The sequence below is a fragment of the Hyalella azteca genome, unplaced genomic scaffold (assembly GCF_000764305.2).
Source record: "Hyalella azteca isolate HAZT.00-mixed unplaced genomic scaffold, Hazt_2.0.2 contig9135, whole genome shotgun sequence".
NCBI classification, from domain to species: Eukaryota; Metazoa; Arthropoda; class Malacostraca; order Amphipoda; family Hyalellidae; genus Hyalella; species Hyalella azteca.
The window spans coordinates 112,972-133,639 of NW_025939212.1; the positions used below are offsets into that span (position 1 = coordinate 112,972).

Consider the following 20,668-nt stretch of genomic DNA (forward strand, 5'->3'; position numbering starts at 1 on the left):
ATGGTCTCAATTATTCGAAATCTAAAGTTAATCCTCACCCACAAGGGACGGAAGGTCTCAATTGTCCAGCCCGCTGAAGCTGGCTCGAAAGAAGTAAGAGAGACAAAGGAGGGAAATGTAAGGAATCCTACCTACATAATAACTCAACCGCACAACTGAGACTTGCAGTCAGACACCGCGAGCTCAGCGGTGGGGCGCTCAGGAACAATCCCCCTTGGAGCGCGAAATCCCATAGGACTTCTGACGCGCACAGACACGCGTCAGAAGTCCCCCCTGAGGGGGCTGCGGGTAAGAAAGCGTCGCTATTAGGACAATATGACCCATTCATATTTCTGAGTTTGCCCTTACTGTACCTGTATGTCTCATCACTCCGGATATGGGACGGACATAGTTTGTTTGATACGGTGACTATCTAGTATACACTATGAGATATCAAACCTACATGCATATCGACCACCTACAGGCGTTATATACAGATTTAAAAATTTCGCCTCATGTTTATATGCCTTCTGCTATAAACTTATATAATCCGACTATTTTCAAGCTATAACTCTCTTCGAAATTACCTTCATTAAATTATTAATAGATAGGTTTATCAGCACTTGGCTTTTTTGCCCTTCACCATATTCCTAGATTTCTCGATTTATGTTCTAACCCTTTCCTTGTTTTCATTAATAATGGTTGGTCAGCGTTTTGCTAAACTAATGCTGACGCTAGCCTCCGAAACGACCGATTAAATTAATTACCCTTACATTAACAATAAACGTTATGGCAAACAGGCCTTTTCCAATTTTTTCTCTGCTAACCTAATTCATTACAAAGATATATTATATTGAAATGACAAATATCAGCGTCTCCACGTAAATTAATTTCGAGCTTTCGAAACACTGAGAATAGAATCATTTGAAATCTTTCTTAGAAACCAGAAAAAAAATTAAAATGAAAAATTAAAAGCTTCAAAATGTTTTACCAGGTGATCACGTTCATAGAATGTTACTAATATTACACAAATAGTTGAATAAAAAGTATAATAATACTGCACCTACAAAAATTTCACTGAAGATTAATAAGTGAACACATAGAGAAATGAATGGATCAGTGTCCAATAGTGGCAAACCTTCCGACCCACAGAGACACTGATACGTCCTGCTGGGTCAGGATTACCTAAAGAAGGGCAAGAAGTTCATAGTTATTTGGACGAAGTCACGCTCATTTCTCGGCAAGTGACATTGCATTCAAGTTTAGGATGCCAATATTCGGGCTACAATCATTGTCACGATGAACATTTTAATGCTCCTTATAAAACTCTTTCTGAACAATGTTAAGCTCGAATATTTTACTACCACTTTTCAGATAAAATACATTTCCCTTTCGATCGAGAGAATTCTTAGTAAAAATATATCCCTCACCCAAAGAGTATCCTTGTGTAACTATCTCTCATTCCATTACAGGAAGAATTTTATAGAAAATGACTTATTCAGTATCTAACTAATACCAGAAAGACCCGCTAATAGAATTAACAAATAATTATTCAGCAGCAGTAGAGACCATAACCGTGGTATTTTCAAATTGCAGCTTCATAAAACACCGACTTTGACAATTATATAATTCAAATAACTTTACAATGGCAACCTAGCATGATATATCCGTAATTATACAATGGAAACCTAGCATGAAATGTGCACAACTATACAATGGAAACCTAGCATGAAATGTGCACAACTATACAATGGGAAGCTAGCATGATATGTGCACAACTATACAATGGGAAACTAGCATGATATGTCAGCAACTATGAAATGGCAACCTAGCATGAAATATACGCAACTATACAATGTGAACCTAGCATGAAACGTGGCCAAATGTACAATAGCAACTTAGCATGAGATATCTGCATCTATACAAAGGAAACCTAGCATGATATGCGCGCAAGTATAAAATAGCGCAACTATACAATGGGAATCTAGCATGAAATGTATACAACTATACAATGGGAACCTAGCATTTATTGTCCGCAACTACCATCTATACAATGGGAAGCTAGCATGAAATGTACGGATTATTACTTCGATCAGCTGCATGGTAGTCGATTAGAGAGAGCACACACAACAACACATAGGAATATCACAGCTCTAGAAGGAGGCACATATTGAGGCGAGAGACACTAAATTATCTATGTACAAAATATAAACGTGGCTAAAGGGGGGCAAGCAAAGTTCAACTTGCGTATGGGACTCGCCTCATCAGAAGTTAGGCTGAACTTCACGAGCTATTTACCACTTAAACAAAAAAATGTCTACTTGACGCAGATTCTGGAATTTTTGGCTGTTCAATCATCGCGTTCTTGAGTGGATTCTGTGCTATTATCAAGCTCGTCTTCGGAGCTCCGATGCTCTTTACTGGCACTGTTATCATCAATTCTACTCATCTTACTTCTACGAACTCCACCAGAACTATGACGAATAGGTTCTACTATTCGTTTTCCTATTCTCGGAGGAGGTGGAAAAGTTGGAGGGAAAGAGAATTGTGAGGATGGCAGCCTGGGGGCGTCTGTTGTGGTAGTGACGACCCTCTTACGAGTGGTGGTGGTGTCTGGGGGAGCAGGCGATGAACGTTCAGACTCTGGTAATACGGGAGACGAAGAGGGCGTTGAGATTATTTCTGATCTGCCTTTATCAGGTTCAGAATTAAATCGCGAAATAACTTTAACTGGACGTAGTTGCCCAAATGAAGGAGACTGAGGTCGAGGTAAAACTTTAGCTGTCGCAGGAGTGGTTGAAGGAATGTTTGGAGAGTCCGTAGGTTGGCTGCTACTCTCTTCGTCGAGTTCAACAATATTCGGAGCAGGGACGTCTGTGCTGTTCGTGGTTGTATTGGATGATAGATCAGCATAGTCGTAATAATCATAATCGTAGTAATAATCATCTAGAGAACCAATTTCAAATGGAGGTGGAGTCATTTTGGCCAAGTTTATGGGTGAGAAAAAGTTATCAAAATTGAGGTTTCCCTCAACTTTGAGCGGCTGAGGCACGATGCTTTTTCTTGGAGCGCTGGTGACTTCAGGGTTAGGAGTAACCAACGCCGAAAATGACTTCGACTTGGACGAAGTATGAACTCCAGAGATCACGTCTTTGGGCTTACTCGCGGTCACGAGGACCGGAATAATTCGAATGTGTGGAGTTCTTTGTTTTGGGACGGTTGGTGGCTGTAGGCTGTCAATAAGGACGAAGTCGGTGCCGTCTATCGGGTTTGGTAACTCGGAATGAAACAAATCATTTGACGATCTTGAAACGTCACCAAGCAACATCTTTCCTATGGCACTGGGCTCCAACTTAACAGTAGGATCTCCTTTTTTCATTCGCATCTTGACGTCGGACTTGGCTTTCAACTTTGCAAGTTCTCCGACAGATATGCCAGCCATGCGTTCGACGGCGCTAATTTTCCTCGACTTATCATCACTGGGCACCAAATTTGCTCTAACCTGATCGTGCCTTCCATTTTTGAGATCAGCTTCTTCCAACACGACAAAATTAGCAGAATTCGTTGTCTCGAGAATCGGTCTTGGCGATTGCGTTGTAACATCCGTCAATTTTCGGTCCGTTCTCTTAAGGCTTCGGCTGCTTCCTGTCGGTGCCAAAAGATCACTTTCCTTTACGGTGCCGCTGTTGGCACCTGAATCGCTCCGAGGATCTACGGATCCAAAAGCTTTGAAGCCAAATTCATCAGCGATATAGCGGACGCGGTGATTGTGTCCAGCAGCGTCCACCCAACTGCACGTGTGAACACGAGATTAGAGCCATGAACAGTATCATTCCGGCTGAAACGGGGCCAACAATCATCTTTATGAAACAAAATATAATTCAACAATGCATATACAATATAATTATGTTTTGTTCCATACAACAATACAATACAATCGTATCTATGAAGCAAAATATAATCCCATTGAAAATTTACAGACGCGTCAGCTTCTGATTGAAGTACCAGAAGCTGGGGCGGCTCTAAATTTTGTTAGTGATGCAACATTATCTTTTCGTAATCGGTTTGAAATAAGTCGCTCGAATAAAATAATGTATAGCGACTTTAAGGTCAATCAAGGACACATTTCAGTACACCTAACTAATGAAGCAGTTTGTTCATAATGATTAAGATAAGTTATTAATAGTTCGCTTTCTTAAATTTAAGTCTTCCGGCACTATACAGTCCTTAATGTCACACAGCGTTATACCCCCTCACCTCCACTCCCCCGTCACCCTCCTCCCCCTCACCTCCACTCCCCCGTCACCCTCCTCCCAGGCTCCCCCTCCTCCTGGCGGCGGGAGGCCCCGTTGTCGTAGCGGAGAACTTCGCCGGGCAATGCAACACCCAGCGCCCCCACCACGCACACCTGCTGGGGGAGTAATGACAGGTGACAGAGCGGTCATGGGTGCTGCAGGCACCTGTTGGGGGAGGTAATGACAGGACGGCCGTGTGTGTTGTGGAAGGAACAAACAAAGCACGGAATATAAATTTTTAACTACGTTTACCAAAAAACGTAGGAAATATGGTAAATTACTGCGATTTCACAACGTGCATGATTTTCTCGTGCAGTCAAACATCACTGATCATATTTATGACAGATTTATCAAGAAGATATAAGTAGTATTCATTCCCGTTATAGTACAGCCAACTATCATGACAACAGAACGTGTGTGCAGCGGAAATAACACAAGAAACATCATCGGTAATTTGAGGTGTAGGGCTACACATTAAATACACATCGAATGTTCAACACATGTCCAGTACACATGTTCTGTATAGAAGACAACCACAACCACGACAATACGAGTGGTTGTTGAGTCACTGCACACAGAAAATTGAGTGAGATTGCACAAGTAGCGATGCACATTTTCCCTTTTGGTGGCTCACCCTGACCCAGTTTTACCAGAAAGCCGTATCAGTGTGAAGTGCAGAAAATGTCCTTTATGGACAATACGACCCATTCATTTCTGTGTGCGTGCATCACTCATACCTCTTATCATCTAAGACCTCGGGGCTGTTGTCCATCACCTCAATAAATGTTGAACTACAGGCGTGCTCGAGTGAAATTCTGCTGACACGTATTGCTGATACGAAGAATTTCGAATGACCGATTTAGGTAATGCAATAAAATCGGAGAGATTCTTAAAACTTTGATGTTTAAAAGGCCTATTAATTAACGTCAAATTATTATATGAAATGATGTGTCTAATTTTAAAAGAGGTGCACAAATTCCACTAGAGGAATCGAAGTCGCAATTGAAATGTGTAACTCATCGGTGAACGTGATATGTTAGTGCAGTATTGCTCGTGAACGTAAAATGTTAGTGCAGTTTTTCTCGTGAACGTATTATGTTAGTGCAGTATTGCTCGTGAACGTTATGTTAGTGCAGTATTGCTCGTGAACGTAATATGTTAGTGCACTATTGCTCGTGAACGTAAAATGTTAGTGCAGTATTGCTAAGATGACATCGGGGAACATGCAGCAGCCTCAAATGGAAAATGAAATAATAATAAAAAACATTGCCCGTTAAGAGGTCAGGACCTCAGAAAAGATCCACTCCTGCTAAAGGGCAGCAGGAAGCTGCATCGTAACCGCAGCTAGCGGCTGCGTGGGGCACCGCCTTATACCAGTCAGGTAACTGTTATTCGAACTGTAATGTGCACAGTGTTGTGTTATGTGCACCGTGTTGTTATGTGTATCGTGTAGTTGTGTTATGTTGTTATGTGCACAAAATGTTAACCTAAACAACCACGTGTTTTTATGTTATCTTGTTATGTTTTTCATGCTACAAACCTGCAACTTAATAGTTTATTGTTTCTGAATAAAGCAGTAATCGTTACAGTTCGTAGCTGATTAGCTGCAGGTGTTGTAATGATGGCAGTTCAACCATTGCACCCAATATAATTACTATGTTATACAACGACTTTTATTTATGCCTCTGCAAAGAAAATATCGCGGATATCTGTGTATATCTCCCTTCCATACCGCGCTCAGAGTTAAATTACTAATACTTATTAAATTAAAATTTTGAATCGGAATCAATTGGATTTCGTTATACAAGATCAATAGTTATACAGCGACTAGAGCATTCCAGTTCAAAGTGGAGCAGCGGTAGCAACGAACAAAGCGATCAACGCTACAGCTACATACTGAAGCTAGGGAGAAATAATCCCAGGCATGCGATATAGAAGCAAAAATCAACATCGCTTCGTTGTATGTCGAGGGCCGGGCTATCAACAATAATTTGGAGTTAGTGATTCAGTCAGCCAATTACAGACGCATTCTGAGTCTAAACCCACAAAAAGCAAAAGAAAAATCGACTGTTACTTGTTCTTAGGCCGCTACTTGTACTCAAGCCGCTCCGTGTACATAGGTCGCTACGTGTACATAGCCCGCTACGTGTACTTAGGATGCTACGTGCACATAGTCCGCTACGTGTTCTTAAGCGAGTTTTGATTGTCCTGGCCAGGTCATGAGTTAAGGAACAAACTATTACAAATGTTGGGGGATCGGAAGACCTCGCCCACAGCCTTCAGGAAGTGTGAACGATCCAGTAGAGCTCGCCAGTGACCTTGCGACAAGAATTGTGCGGCTCATGTTTGAACGACACGAGCATTCCGGGGCGTTACAACAGCGGGGGATGGGAGGTCAACAGAAGTCAAGCTATGCTGAAAGTTGCATCTTCTAACAGTGACGAACTATCATACTTATGTACATACGTCTATGCTTCCAGTTTTGCAAAACATCAATAAAATCAAGCGCCAATGGAACTGTATTGGGAGTTATATCTTCTTGCGTCGACGAATTGTCGTAGGTATATACATAAATCCTTTCCGTTAGTTATACTCGTGGATGAGAGCTGGTTAATAGCTCATTTAACATGGCTAGCGTTTGAAAAATGCAAACTATGAGCAATAGAAATAAGCAATAGAAGCACTCAAGGCCCGATCGATAATCTGCCAAAGAACGAACGAAAGTTTCATAAACAACACATGGCGATGATGAACAAGACGTTACGTTTAATCAAACACTTAGAGAGCTAGAAGACGACATTAGTGTTAGAGATGCTTGTGAATTTACGAACTTATTTGTTCACACTGATGACAAGTTAGCAGCATCTAAATAATAGCGCCTCGAGCACCGCGCGTGGGACCGAGCACCGTGCACCGCGCGTGGGACCGAGCACCATGCACCGCGCGTGGGACCGAGCACCGTGCACCGCGCGTGGGACCGAGCACCGTGCACCGTGCGTGGGATCCACATAATCCTTAAATAACTAATTTCCACAAAAATTCTAATTTTCCACATGACAACAGACTGGGAATTAAATAATGTAGTCTTAAGACTGGCCAGAGAACAACAAGCTGCGGTTGAACTTCACCATTTAGAGCTGAAACAGGAGGCAGGCTGGCCGTCCGGAGCATAACTGAGATAGCCAAATGTCAAGGCGTTGTTCTCCGCCGCTCCGTACATAAAAAAAGAAATAATACGCTCCACGTAATCAAGCTAAGTTTAGACTAATCACGAAATAAAAAAACCCTGCCTTGCAATACCAGGCCTAGATATGTACCAAGAGACTTCAACTGTCTCAGTTCTACTCAACCCTACGGCGTCGTCGTAGAGCAAAAACCTAGCGCGGTTTCTTCGCAAGGCCACATTGACGGCAACAGCGCGAAGCAAGTCTGTAACGTACGTATAGGATTAGAGCCTGTATATGAGCAAAAGGTAAAGATGGAAATGTTCCAATGGAACCTAATACCGAAAATATCGAACAATGTTTCATGAATTGGAGAGATAATAATTGCCTGTTTACGAAGGTATAGCCCCCACGCAGTGTTATTCAAGGTGAACTTACATTATACTCTTACAAGGAGAGTCAAGTGCTTATCTTATACACGTCACACTTCAATTTACCACTTAGAAAACCCAAGTCATACCTACACAAAAAATACAGACGTTTTCAATGTTTTGATGATATCCGGAAGAATCTAGGATTTTTTCTTGTTTGTAAACACGATGTATAGCTGATGTCCCACTTAACTTTATGCCATCACAATGGTTATGGGCCAATGATTTGGACCAATGCATAGTTTCTCACAATTTAATACAAAAATTCATAGAAGGCTGTGAATAGACGCTCCAGGTAAAAACTTCGATGGGTAAACACAAAAAAACAGAGGCCCCAAGAATTATAATCTTTATCGATTCTGCCACTAAAACTAGTTGCGGAGGCATCACCAGTGTGCTCATTAACGTAATTAAGTTACCCTAAAGATACGAATCACTTCATACGAAAGTTATCAGTCATTGCCTCCGATATGAACCGGCATGTCAATGACCAGTAGGTTTGAAAGTAACCACGCCAACTAAAACGTGTAATAAGTTCTTGGCAAACTAAAACGTAGAATAAATTTTTGGGGTGATCGTATGACTTACGATCATATCACGCACATGTGCGCACACAGCCCCAAGAATGCAATTCCTGATCCGACGGCTACGATGGCAGCATCTGGAGCGTTGCGCTCAAACTGGGTTATGATAACCATGCATCTTTAACTAAACACAAGAGTTAATTCTCAATTTTAGAAGAAACATGAATTATGTTAGACATTGAAACAACAAGGATGATTGAAAAGTTACGATGAATCGTGAGCAAAGCTGCAGCTAGAGCAGCGGCAGCTCTTAGTTTCGTTTGACCTTGAATTCCACATAGAGCTTCCTGCTCTCATTTTCATACTACGAGTTCCCCAAGGGACCAATGAACCAAAGAGTCGAGATATCATCATCAGTAACGCCGTAATACGAGTTAGTAACTGATAATAGGAGAAAATTCGGTCGCAAATTGAACATAATATTCACGAAGGCTGGCAAGATCTCTAGCATTTGTAGCGGAGCCCCGCAACGGCGGCAGGACTGCGCAGCCTTGACGGTAACGCATGAAAGTAAAAACTGCCGGGCCCACGAGAGGGAGGGGCCTAGGGGCAGGGAGGGGCACAAGGAGGGGCACGTGAGGCGTACGCACGGCAAGGAGGGGCACGTGAGGTGTACGCACGGCAAGAAGGGGCACGTGAGGCGTACGCACGGCAAGGAGGGGCACGTGAGGCGTACGCATGGCAAGGAGGGGCACGTGAGGCGTACGCACGGCAAGGAGGGGCACGTGAGGCGTACGCACGGCAAGGAGGGGAACGTGAGGCGTACGCACTGCAAGGAGGGGCACGTGAGGCGTACGCACGGCGAGGAGGGGCACGTGAGGCGTACGCACGGCGAGGAGGAGCACGTGAGGCGTACGCACGGCAAGGAGGGGCACGTGAGGCGTACGCATGGCAAGGAGGGGCGCGTGAAGCGTACGCACGACAAGGAGGGGCACGTGAGGCGTACGCACGGCAAGGAGGGACAAGTGAAGTAACGACTAGAGCCATATTCGCAAGTTCCTGGAGACTACAAAACGTCGCTAATGATCGAGAAGCTGAGCTGCAATTTGGTCATGCCCATGAATTCAGGTAAGAAGACTGGACTATACTTGCATGTTCAAGCTTAACTTTAACATCTTCAAGCTGAACCGTAACATGTTCAAGCTGAGATTTAGAATTAGAGTGATTAATTAGAATAATTACTCTAATTACACCGCGCAGACTACACCACGAAATAGACCACACAGGCGCATAATCACTCTATAATCAGACCACACTGGCACATTATCACGCTATGATTAGACCACACATGCATACAATCGCTCTATAATTAGACCACGCACATAATTGCGCTAGTCATTAGACCACACAGGCACACAAGCACACTAATTACTCATACAATTACAATATAATTAAGAAAAAAGACCAAATTTTCTCATATTTTTACGCGCATCTGGCTCGATGTATGCGCAAATTTCCCGAGAAGACGCATTAATCAAGTAACAATACAATAAAACTAACATTTAGTTCTCCAACTTCACTTAACTTCATATGATACCAGATCGTGAAAATTACTAAAAAGATCAAGTCTAACGCTCACACTCTTCTGCTATCTACGAAACTCGCGTAAAGTTGAGGATAAAACAATTACTAAAACGCAATAATATCAGTTAGTGCAAATCAACCAAGATTCTCAAATGAAAACGAAGTCAACTACGGGGCATCAATAATAAAGAAATAAGTAGATATTGAATAGATATTAGAATCAAATAGGCATAGTGTCAGGAAATTCAAGCGGAAGATGGTAGTTTCGTAAAGAAAAAAACTGGAGCAGAGCTCAGGAGGGAATGTTTTTTTATGCCGTGGCGAGCTTTAGGATAAGACGATGCTTGGCTACATCTCCTTGATGATGTGCACATCACCAGCGTCACCACACAGCACATCACCAGAGTCACCACCACCCAGGACATCACCAGAGTCACCACCACCCAGCACATCACCAGTCACCACCACTCAGCACATCACCAGAGTCACCACCCAGCACATCACCAGCAAGATTAAGTGGATTTGACTGATCAGAGTAAGTGGATTTGACTGATCAGATTAAGTGGATTTGACTGATCAGATTAAGTGGATTTGACTGATCAGATTAAGTGGATTTGACTGATCAGATTAAGTGGATTTGACTGATCAGAATTAAGTTGATTTAACTTGTCAGAATTAAGTTGATTTGACTTATCAGAATTAAGTTGGTTTGACTTATCAGAATAGAGTGGATTTGGCTTATCAGAGTTAAGTGTATCTGACCGACCGATCAGAATCAGGTGGATTTGACTGAACCGAAATAAGTGGATTTGATTGGATTTGACTGATTGGAATCAAGTGGATATGATTGGGTTTATTAGCAATCGTGCTCACTGCCGGAAATGCCACAGCGCCGCCCCGAGCCAATACCTCCCACAAAATATATGCAGTAGCAGGAACGGTAATCCCGGTCACGTTCCATTAATCCTTTCTTCCAATCGGTATTGATCGACGCATTAATAGATAAGCAGCATTCGTGGAATAAACACACGCATAATATCACAACAAATTAACATATAAAATACTAAACACTCAGAGGAATGAACGAGACTGCGTCCAATTGTGGCGCGCATTGTACATTGTAACCCGTGTGATGCACATTGTACTCTGTGTGGGTTATTGTGACCCAGTTTGGACCACATATTGGCATATCAGTGCCACGTCCACTCTCATACTCTTGGTAAGGATGTGTGTTAATATTTGGACAATTTAACACATTAATTTCTTTCTAAAAGCAGTAAGTACCATTCCATCCGCGTGGTGAAAGATCGTTACGGTACCGTTGAATGATAAGGGAATAATGCATACCATCGCATTATCAAGTATTATAAACAATGTGTAAAATATCTCGGTACATTATATTCACAATAGTCATAATTGCGGTATTTACTAACCTAAATTAGATAAACGACGGTCAGAACATCAGAAATATGATCTCGCCACAATCAACTATATAAGAGTAATGAGAACAATACGGAAATAAAAAATAAATAAAATACGTAAGTAAAATAAGCGCAAGTGAAAGCAATGAATGACAAATCTCAAGAATTCGTTCAAGTTCAGCACAACCATGTCAAGAAAAAGCGGCTAGAACGAATGTCAGATTCGTGACCGAAGTTACGCATGTTGGGTCAGCGCTTGGCTGAATGAAGCTTTAGTTAAACCTAGGCTTGTTTCATCACAGCTACAATGAGGACATTCAATCAGTTCTCTTTATTCAACTTTGCGTCATTTACTGTGAAACGAAATACCCGTTTCCTTACCAGGAACGGACACAGCAATGGTTGGCACACCAACTTAAATTCTCAATTTACTTAATTAACGAAAAAAAATAACTCAAGTTTGAATCAAACCTTGAGAAACAAATATACCCAGCCTGTAATACCCTGTTATAACAACTCTCATTCCCGTTAAAAGTCGTGAAACTCGAGTTTAAAACAAACGTTCACAATAAGATTAATTTTAACTTATTCAACGCCAAATTTCGTAGCGAAGTTTCTATGAACCACAAATGACGAACCTGCTTTCGGAATTAAATGATGAAACGATTGACCTGTTGTCGGTGATGATGGAATGATGGACCTGTTTTCGGAGATGATTAAATGGTATATCTGCCTTATAGTAAAAAATATACCTTGGTACTCACTGCAGTGAGTGACAGAGAGCGCATTTTCTCGTCGACGAAAACGTGAAGTCACGGACGGACAGACAGACAGACGGACGGACATGACGAGCACAATTGTTCATTTTTTCCATAAACGAGAAAATGCGCTAAAAAGGGCTGATGAACAGTTTGAATACTGTCAAACATCTGTATACTATATTCATCAGTGATTTACTGGTACAATTACTTACGGATGTGCACATTTATAGAGCACACTCATAAACCACTAGATGAATTATAACTGAATAACTAACGTAACTTGGAGCAGAAAACTAATTCATATTGTCCTGGAGAATTAAACTCGGAGAGGATCGTGAGCCAGGTGGCATGAGAGCTGATAATATTGAGTAGAGTCGCTATGTAATTATCAACCCTTTATAGTACGGCTGAAAACCAATACTACTGTGCCAATTAAATCATTGTAGCGGTAATCAACGGAATTCTTATACACTTTGGGATCATGAGGCGGCAGAAGACATGAATCGACTCATTCGTATTCGCGTAGTTTTGGCATATCGGAGCTCTTATTGAGCCTTGGACAGCATAAAGCTTTGTATTTTTTCAGACATCAGAACCAGTGAGCTCAACAGGTGAACACATGTAGGCTGTTGACGATAACAAACTAATGAAATGAAAACGTAGAATAATTAGAATAATTTTGATCAACAGTAAATATACTAGACGTATTCTATGCAGTCGAGTATATTGGACCCGGAGTCGACAGGAGAGTGTAGTGTAACGCGACCCGCTACTCCAGTCACATGATCTTATGGCGTACTTAATAATTAAGCAGCGTGAAAACCGAGTAGCAGGTTCTATACATTCTAAATAATTCTGAGTATAAATAATACAAACGATTACTTCGTACGAGACGTCGTGGTTCATCTCCTTGTCGAGTGAATCAAAATCCAGGTCACCAGCGTAAAAAAAGGCCACAGGATTGCTCTTGTTTTCTGTGGCAGCCGTGCCATATAAGTCACTAGTACGCGGATGTAAGACAGGAGGAAGCAACATTTTTTTAGGCCACTAAGTTAACTATGAAAAATATTTGAGTTTTCATATATAATTTTTAGGGAGCCGTGTTGAAAAATGTTGCAATGTACAATGTTCATAGCCTTAAATCGAAGCTTACGCTGTAAAACCGAGAAAGGTTCAAAGAAACGATGATCAAGTAAACATTTTCGCCATATCCTAATATCACATGTGATATTAAGATAGTTGCTATTTATCTATATGTCATATACTTATATGCTATATATTTATATGCTATATATTTATAATAGACGTATTACTACTGATTATCGAGCGCTACCGAAGCAGACAGTTCAACGGGCCGACACAAGTTCACCGGCTCCTATATTCAACGCAGTCTCAGATGTATTACGCACCGAAGAGACTGGTTCTCAAGATTTTTATACATGAAATTGCAGGAGTTACACACATCATGACAGGTTCACCAGTTTCTTTTCAACACTTTCTCCGGCTTTTAAACGTCAAATAGTACGTGCCGGAGTCCGGCCCACCACTTTCTTTTCCACGACATAGCAGGAGTTATCCGGATAGAGACAGGTTCACTACCAGCGTCTCCACCCCTCCACCCAGGCAGGAGTTTAAGGGGCGAGGTCACTCATGCTTCTATCATAGCAGGAGCGATCCAGGGAGGGGCCTGCACCCGACGCCAAGTGTTCCTGTTTCCGCGTTGATAATCTTTCACGCCGCCTCAAGGCCCCAGGGATGACAACGGGTGTCACGATTGAAAAACGATCTAAAGCGTCATTAGTTTGTTAACGGTTGGAATAACGTTCCATTGTAATAATTTACGAGCCACGAATATAAGGAAATACAGCTTCGCAAAATGTAAGGAAATACAGCTTTGCTAAATGTAAGAAAATACAACTCCGTGAAATTTATAAGAAACTTGAGCTCCGTGAAATGCATAACGAACTACAGCTTCGATAGTCAGTTCTTTGAACAGAGTCTATTCGGTAACGACGGCTCATCAGTTGAAGGGTTGTGAAAGATAGCCAAAACTTCCAATATAGGAAATTTTATAAACTACAGTGCATCTTTCTATGCGTTATAAATACTTTTATATAAGAGACCTTTTTCTTTAGCAGAGACATTTCGTCAGATAAATGTAGAGTGTGCAGGCGTTAGAACTTGTCCTGCCTCGTACGTCGTACAGAACATCCCGTACGCTCAGCACAAGATCTGCACCAAAAACTGAGCGATGTAGAACTTCTCGTACCTCAATCGAGTCGCAATAAAATGGTTGTCCTTGAAATAAAAAAGTTTGTCATTCTAGTTCACTTCCGCAGTACCACGCTCTAGTAACTGAGCGCCTGATGTTACGCACGAGCGATGAGAACGGACGGTCTTGGAGGGTATACGCGTTCTTTGCCCAAGGCTACGCAGCGCTCTAACGGAAAGAAGGCCCCACCCTCATTATCTCCTTGTACGTTAGCTGCTTTGGTAAGCAGCACTTTCCTTTACACTTTACTATGTTTTGAAGAATTCCCTGGCCGACAAATATTATTGTACGTAAAATGGATGACAACGCAATTGTATTTTTTGAACATTAAGGTGGAGATTCGAAGAGAAGAGTATTTAATAACTTTAAAATATTGTGCGACCAGTGCTCTGTCAGAGCAACTCTTTATAACAATCTGCTGAACTTAACGGTCATGATATTTCACTGACATTGTAAAGCATTGATCACGTGTTCAAACTAAATGAGTTAGTCACGAGCGTTGGCATCCAGCTACATGGATATATTGTCAATCTTCTACGTCAGTACTCGCCGGTGGAATTTTGCAAAAAAAAAATTAATTAAAGTTAAACTCGAAGCCAACTTTGAAGCGCGCACGAACAGAAATTTACAACATACGAGATCGTTCTTAATTACTGCTCAAAACAAAAATAGTTCGTTAATTGAGTTTTACAATCAATCCGTCTCCAGTTTTCGATTTTGTCTCAATAACGAATCCGAAAATGTTAATTTTATTAAGAGTGAGCAATCGCTTTACCCTTGCCGCGCACCAGTCCTGACGAGGAAGTGACCGCTGCAGAAGCCGATCGTGAGCTCATGGAAAATTATCCTCTTCCAAAATCCAGATTGTGGCTGGAAATTTGCAGGAAGTAGGACCGAGCATAGCTCACTTATTGCAAGGAGCTCCCTTGAAACAAGGACTCCACGATCACGGCGTTTGGCCTTTCCCTTGTGACCCTAAGCCCGCGGCGTCACAGTCGAGTGCTGCCGTCTTGTGGCCGACCATCCCTTTAAATAATAATCATGGATACGCATGACGTCATAACCATAGTTGGATTGAAAATAGTTACCTGGTCTTATATTCGGTAATTACAAAAGAGTGATATGATGTAAACATCTTATAAATGCTGGATACATATTCGGATAACTAATTCATAAGCATTCTAGCCATTTTTAGGTGCGAGGAGACTCAGACCTTCCTAAGATCAAGAAGCGTGATATATAACTTCTCGGAAACGAATAGCTACATAAAGTATTGCATTTAGACGATCTTTCAAGCAATCATTCAAAAACTCATACTTGATTTCTAGCTCCCTAGTCGAAAGCTACACAAATTGCTTCACTCAACAGCGGTAAACAATTCACTACCTGGAATCTGGGCTGAACGCAAACTGGAAAGGTCCACTGAGCTCGGTTAACGTGAGAAGCAACAGTTAACCAAGCTCAGTTAACTGAACTCAGTTAACGCGATTCAGTCTTTAAATAAAATGAAGATAGATTGCTAATTGAACGTGATTTAGTAAAGTTTAATATAACAAAACCCGTTGGGCAAAGAGTACGAGTTACGAGGCATGTGATTCAAATAACAATTCAAAATCTTTGTACGCAGATTTTGGCGCATCGATCACAACAGAAAGAACCAAGGATGCCAACTTGAAAACAATTCGAGTCCGAATAAAAAAACTTTTTTTGACAGCCTCTTATCTATAGGATAATGTTCCGTAATTACTGGCCTCCTTAATTTTTGCACGTTAACAACTTATATTTGTCATTTTATTTTCTGCATAAATTCAGAGAAAATAATGAATTATCCACGATCCATTGTTTAATATCGCTCAACATACCATGTCTGACCATCCAGCCTTCCACGAACTTATCAAGTGTTAGTGTGTTACGTAACTCAGCGTAGAGCTTCCAAGTAATTTCCACTTGACTAACACAGTTGACAATACTGGTAATCGGTACCTAACTCGGTAGTTCATAGCTCATTGGTTAACTAACAACGGTTGAGAGTTTAGGTCATATGCAAGTCGGAAGTTCGTGGTTAACTAACGGTAAACGGACTAAGAAGTTCAGCCGTTGAGAATATTGTACATTTTGGCTCAGTAATTCATTGCCCATCGAGTCGACGAAAAGTGAAACAAGGCGCCACAACCACCACAAGGCCAAGGTCAAACCTGCAGTGACCTTGACGGCTCTCAGAAGTAGTGCTTGCCAAGACCTTCACTTTCCTTGCACTGAACTTGCTCAGCAAGCAAAAAACATACGCAAGCAGTTACAAATCAGGCTCCTTGAACACAAATAAATTTGTCCTTGACGAAATTTACTATGCACATTTTTTGCACCTGCTGAAATATCAATTCAACATACGCAATTGTACATCGTTTCGTTTAAAACATAGACGCAAAACTTGACCAAAGAGTGCATGGAATAAGAAAAATTTGCTAACAAGTTAGCCGTTACCTAACTTGGGTAGTTCATTCGAAGATCATGTTCCATCCACACGAACTCTCAATGTTATGCTCAACTTCATTACAGACTTCAGAACTGTATAAATATAAATGGCTAAATACCTTTCACGGCAGACGATTAGAAGAACAGACTTTCACTTCTTTCTTTTGTAACTGTAAAAAAATACAAGAAGGAAGCTTCAAACGGGTTGGTTACAGCGAAATCTCGAATTTGAATGATAAACTTTGGTTCGAAAGCAATTCAAGGAATTAGCTGCTGCTTTTCGACAGAATATTTTTAAAATTATCCGTCAAATACAAAGTTTCAATATTTTAGAACGATGAATGTAAAAATTTGTGCCGTTCGTGCTCCCATGATTACTAATACAACTCTTGATATAAATTTTGTGACGCAACGCACGAAGCCTAAAGCTTACTTGTCTGATTATTTCGAATTTGGTCTATTCCATAGTCCAACTCCCATATATACGAACAATCGTCCAATCATGATAAGGTACATTGCTTCCATCCGAAGTATATTTTCCTTAATCTTTGACGTTGTTTGATTGAGGAGGTAGGAACAATTTCAAGGAAAGCGGAAAGATGAAACAGCAAAATGGCAAGGCATTCAATCAAGTTAGGAGTTCAACTATTTCGTGCCAGAAACTCTTCGGAAATTATTAGGTAAATAAATATAATATTTCATTTAAGTGATAGAATCCACACAAGTTAGTTAAGGAGGTTATGTTGACACGATTACCTTTATATTAATCGTTATAGATCAATCTATTAAATAGGATAATCACATCTCTGTGGAATATAAAATTGTTAACTATCTCTGCTATTTATAACACGCGAACTTCATGATGTAGGTACATCAAAATAAATAGACATTCAGCTGAAGAGGGCATTTCAGTAGTAAAACTACAATAAAAACTCGCCTACAATGGACACAAAAAGCGCCCTAATTGAACGTGATTCAGTAAAGTTTAACAAAGTTTAATAAACATGTAGTTCAATTGAAAAACAACGCATTAATTCCTGATATAATCGTCAGCAACTGCAAAAAGGGGCTCTTTTACCATGAAAATAATCACAGACGGTGGCATCCAACTATATAAATCCTCGTTTTGGCTTAGATCGTATTGATCAACACTAATGGAAACCAGCACACAGTAAAGTGGTCATAAAATCAGGCCTAAACCACGTCAAGAGAATTAAGTCTTACTAGGACTGCGAGGCGAAACAAAACTGCTCTCAGCCAGCACTCCATGACCATAGACCGCTCCGCCACCTATCCAGTCTACGACTGAATCTCCACCAATTGACTAAGGGTCGCTTTTCCAGAAACTTCAGCAGTTCAACGTCCAAAGTTTAGTCCTAATTATCCAGGTAGGTGTACGTTAAAAAACTGCACCTTTCAACTGATGACAGATTAGTTGAACAACGAGCGACAATTTTTGCCGATTCCAGATTAGATCCAGATAAAATATAATTGAAAGCGTTGTGCATGTTTTAAAATTTAAATAGACTGAGGAACAATTTAAAGACATTCCACTAAATCACCGACAGTTTTTATGGTAACTGGAATAAAGAAATAAGCTTTGGACTCAGGCTTTCAGCGGGATTTTTTTGGCAACCCGAATCTGCATCGAAGTACCGGCACTTCCAAAATCCTCAACACTCGTAAATGCGCGCACTTCAAGCCGGTAATCTCGCTCGGTTATTGAAAGTTCACACTTTGATTACTACGAGATATCAATATTTAATTTTAAGAGATGTTAATAAAATTATTTTTATAAATAGCAAGAATTTAGAAGAAGTGAAGGAAACGCCGAGCAGTCACCAAGCTCCGTAAATTCCCAGGCACTTAAACCTACCTGTGTCTGAGAGCGATTGTACGGCTTTAGATTACACCTCTCTGCCTTTGATTCAAGTAATTTGGAATCGTTGCATATTTTTCAACAGAATCATTGTCTTGATCAAGCTTACTGTTATTTTTACGCTTAAAATTGTTAATCAATTGGTTTTTACGACCGTATGATCGGTAATAAGGTTTAAATCCTTTCGATACCAATTTTGCTTTCTCTATCGATTGTATTCTTAAATTTTTTGGACTGATGATGGACATTGATAATGTGAAATGATAAAATTTGATAGAAAATTTAGCATTTGCACTTTGCATTAATTAATTAAAGCAGCTGTAGTTCTATCGATTTGAGACTATAGAGGAATATTTTTCTATTGAGTAGTCTTTGATTAGAGTCTTTAGTAGCCTTTAGTCTTTGAGTAGCCTTTAGAGACATACCGGTGAGAATTATTACATCTTTAATGAAGGTTATTCAAACAGTAAGACAATTTTGTTCTTGTTTAGAATAATAAGCGTTGACTATTATTGCTTCGGATGGAACAGTCCACTACACTGGCATGCGCGGAAAAATTCGACCCAACCGTATAAGAAACTATGTTTATGATGTTCATTAGAAATAATATTGTTTCTTATTCTATGCAGCACGATGTTCAAACTTAATTTGCACTATTGAAGTTGTAATGTTCCAAACCGACATGACTAAAAAATTACAAAATTTCTCCGCCTCAAAAAAATCAGAATATCTGATGAACTGATGATGTGAGACATAAGACGATGCAAGGATAATTATTTATAATACACGAATAGTGGGATTGACATGTTATTAACTAATAGTGATAGTGTGTCGCAGCCACGTGCCAATGATGATGATGGAAAAATGTTGTGCCAATCATAGTATTTAATTTGTTTTAATAAAAAAGCTTGCTGATAAATTCAACATAATGTGGCCTAAATATAGGTTTGAATAAATAATCATACATACAACAGTCATTACTAACTTAAACATTATGAGAAATCTTGAGCAAAAATCGGCAAAATATTGAGTCTCTCCAGTATCAACCAACACGGCGGACGTATTATCGAACTTCTGCCAAGATGAAAAATCTATATCATTGAATTATCATTTACAAAAATTTATGTAGGCGTAGCGTAGAGGCCAAGCAGCAAAGCAACTCCGAGATAACGAACAAATTGTCATAAGAAAGGCGGATAAAAGCAACATCTTTGTTATTTTAGACAAAACTGAGTACAATTCAAAAATAAATGAGATCGTTTCCGATGAATCTAAATTCCGTCGCCTCGGACGAGACCCAACAGAACAAATTCAGAGAAGAGCCAACAAATTAATAAATACTGCAAACTCACTTATTGGATCAAGAAAGTTTACCCCGATCGTCGGCAGTTATTCACCGGGCTACCTCTACGGCAACGTTAAAAACCATAAAGAGAATAACCCGCTCAGACCCATAATTTCTCAGGTTACAACTCCAATCTACAGGACAGCCCAGGAGTTGGATGCTCTAATAAAACCATACATCCCGAAGAAATTTTCACTTAAATCTAGAGACGATTTCTTAGAAATTCTTCGCGGTCGGCGCCCATCTGGTATGCTTGCTTCACTTGACGTCACCAACCTCTTTACCAACGTTCCTACAGAAGAAACTTTGGAAATAATTGCTAACCATGTTTATTCAAATGAAAGATTACCGGCTCCACCAGTCCCTAAAAAGGTCCTACTTGATCTCCTCCGCATCTGTACTTCAGAATCGCCTTTCCGGACACCTGACAACAAAATTTACCATCAAATCAACGGTGTTGCCATGAGCACGACTTTGAGCCGCCGCCTAACATGCCACCTCCAGACCGGAGGACCGAAGAACCACATGAGGGAGGCTCATA

At 40.6% G+C, this 20,668-nt stretch overlaps 1 protein-coding gene across 2 annotated transcripts; it reads right to left on the reverse strand.

Moving 5' to 3' along the window:
* Positions 1-1,592: 1,592 nt before the first annotated feature.
* Positions 1,593-18,218, reverse strand: LOC108676758. 2 transcript variants are annotated; one of them, XM_018164893.2, is made up of 3 exons: positions 18,128-18,218; positions 4,269-4,387; positions 1,593-3,770 (listed from the first exon to the last, which is right to left on the reverse strand). In XM_018164893.2, the coding sequence occupies exons 1-3, from the start codon at positions 18,176-18,178 to the stop codon at positions 2,330-2,332; spliced, it is 1,611 nt and encodes a 536-aa protein (XP_018020382.2). In that variant the 5' UTR covers positions 18,179-18,218; the 3' UTR covers positions 1,593-2,329. The 2 variants fall into 2 exon arrangements, with proteins under 2 accessions (XP_018020382.2, XP_047737879.1); XM_047881923.1 differs by having other exon boundaries at positions 4,269-4,390.
* Between the last annotated feature and the right edge of the window lie 2,450 nt (positions 18,219-20,668).

Bases quoted from the DNA above. Each gene is read 5' to 3' on its own strand.
- LOC108676758 (XM_047881923.1), bottom strand. From the start codon at position 18,178: ATGGTCATGGAGTGCTGGCTGAGAGCAGTTTTGTTTCGCCTCGCAGTC. The intron at 4,391-18,127 runs GTAAGACTTAAT...TTACTCCCCCAG, and splicing joins TGTTTCGCCTCGCAGTCCTA to CAGGTGTGCGTGGTGGGGGC. The intron at 3,771-4,268 runs GTGAGGGGGAGG...TCACACGTGCAG, and splicing joins AGGGTGACGGGGGAGTGGAG to TTGGGTGGACGCTGCTGGAC.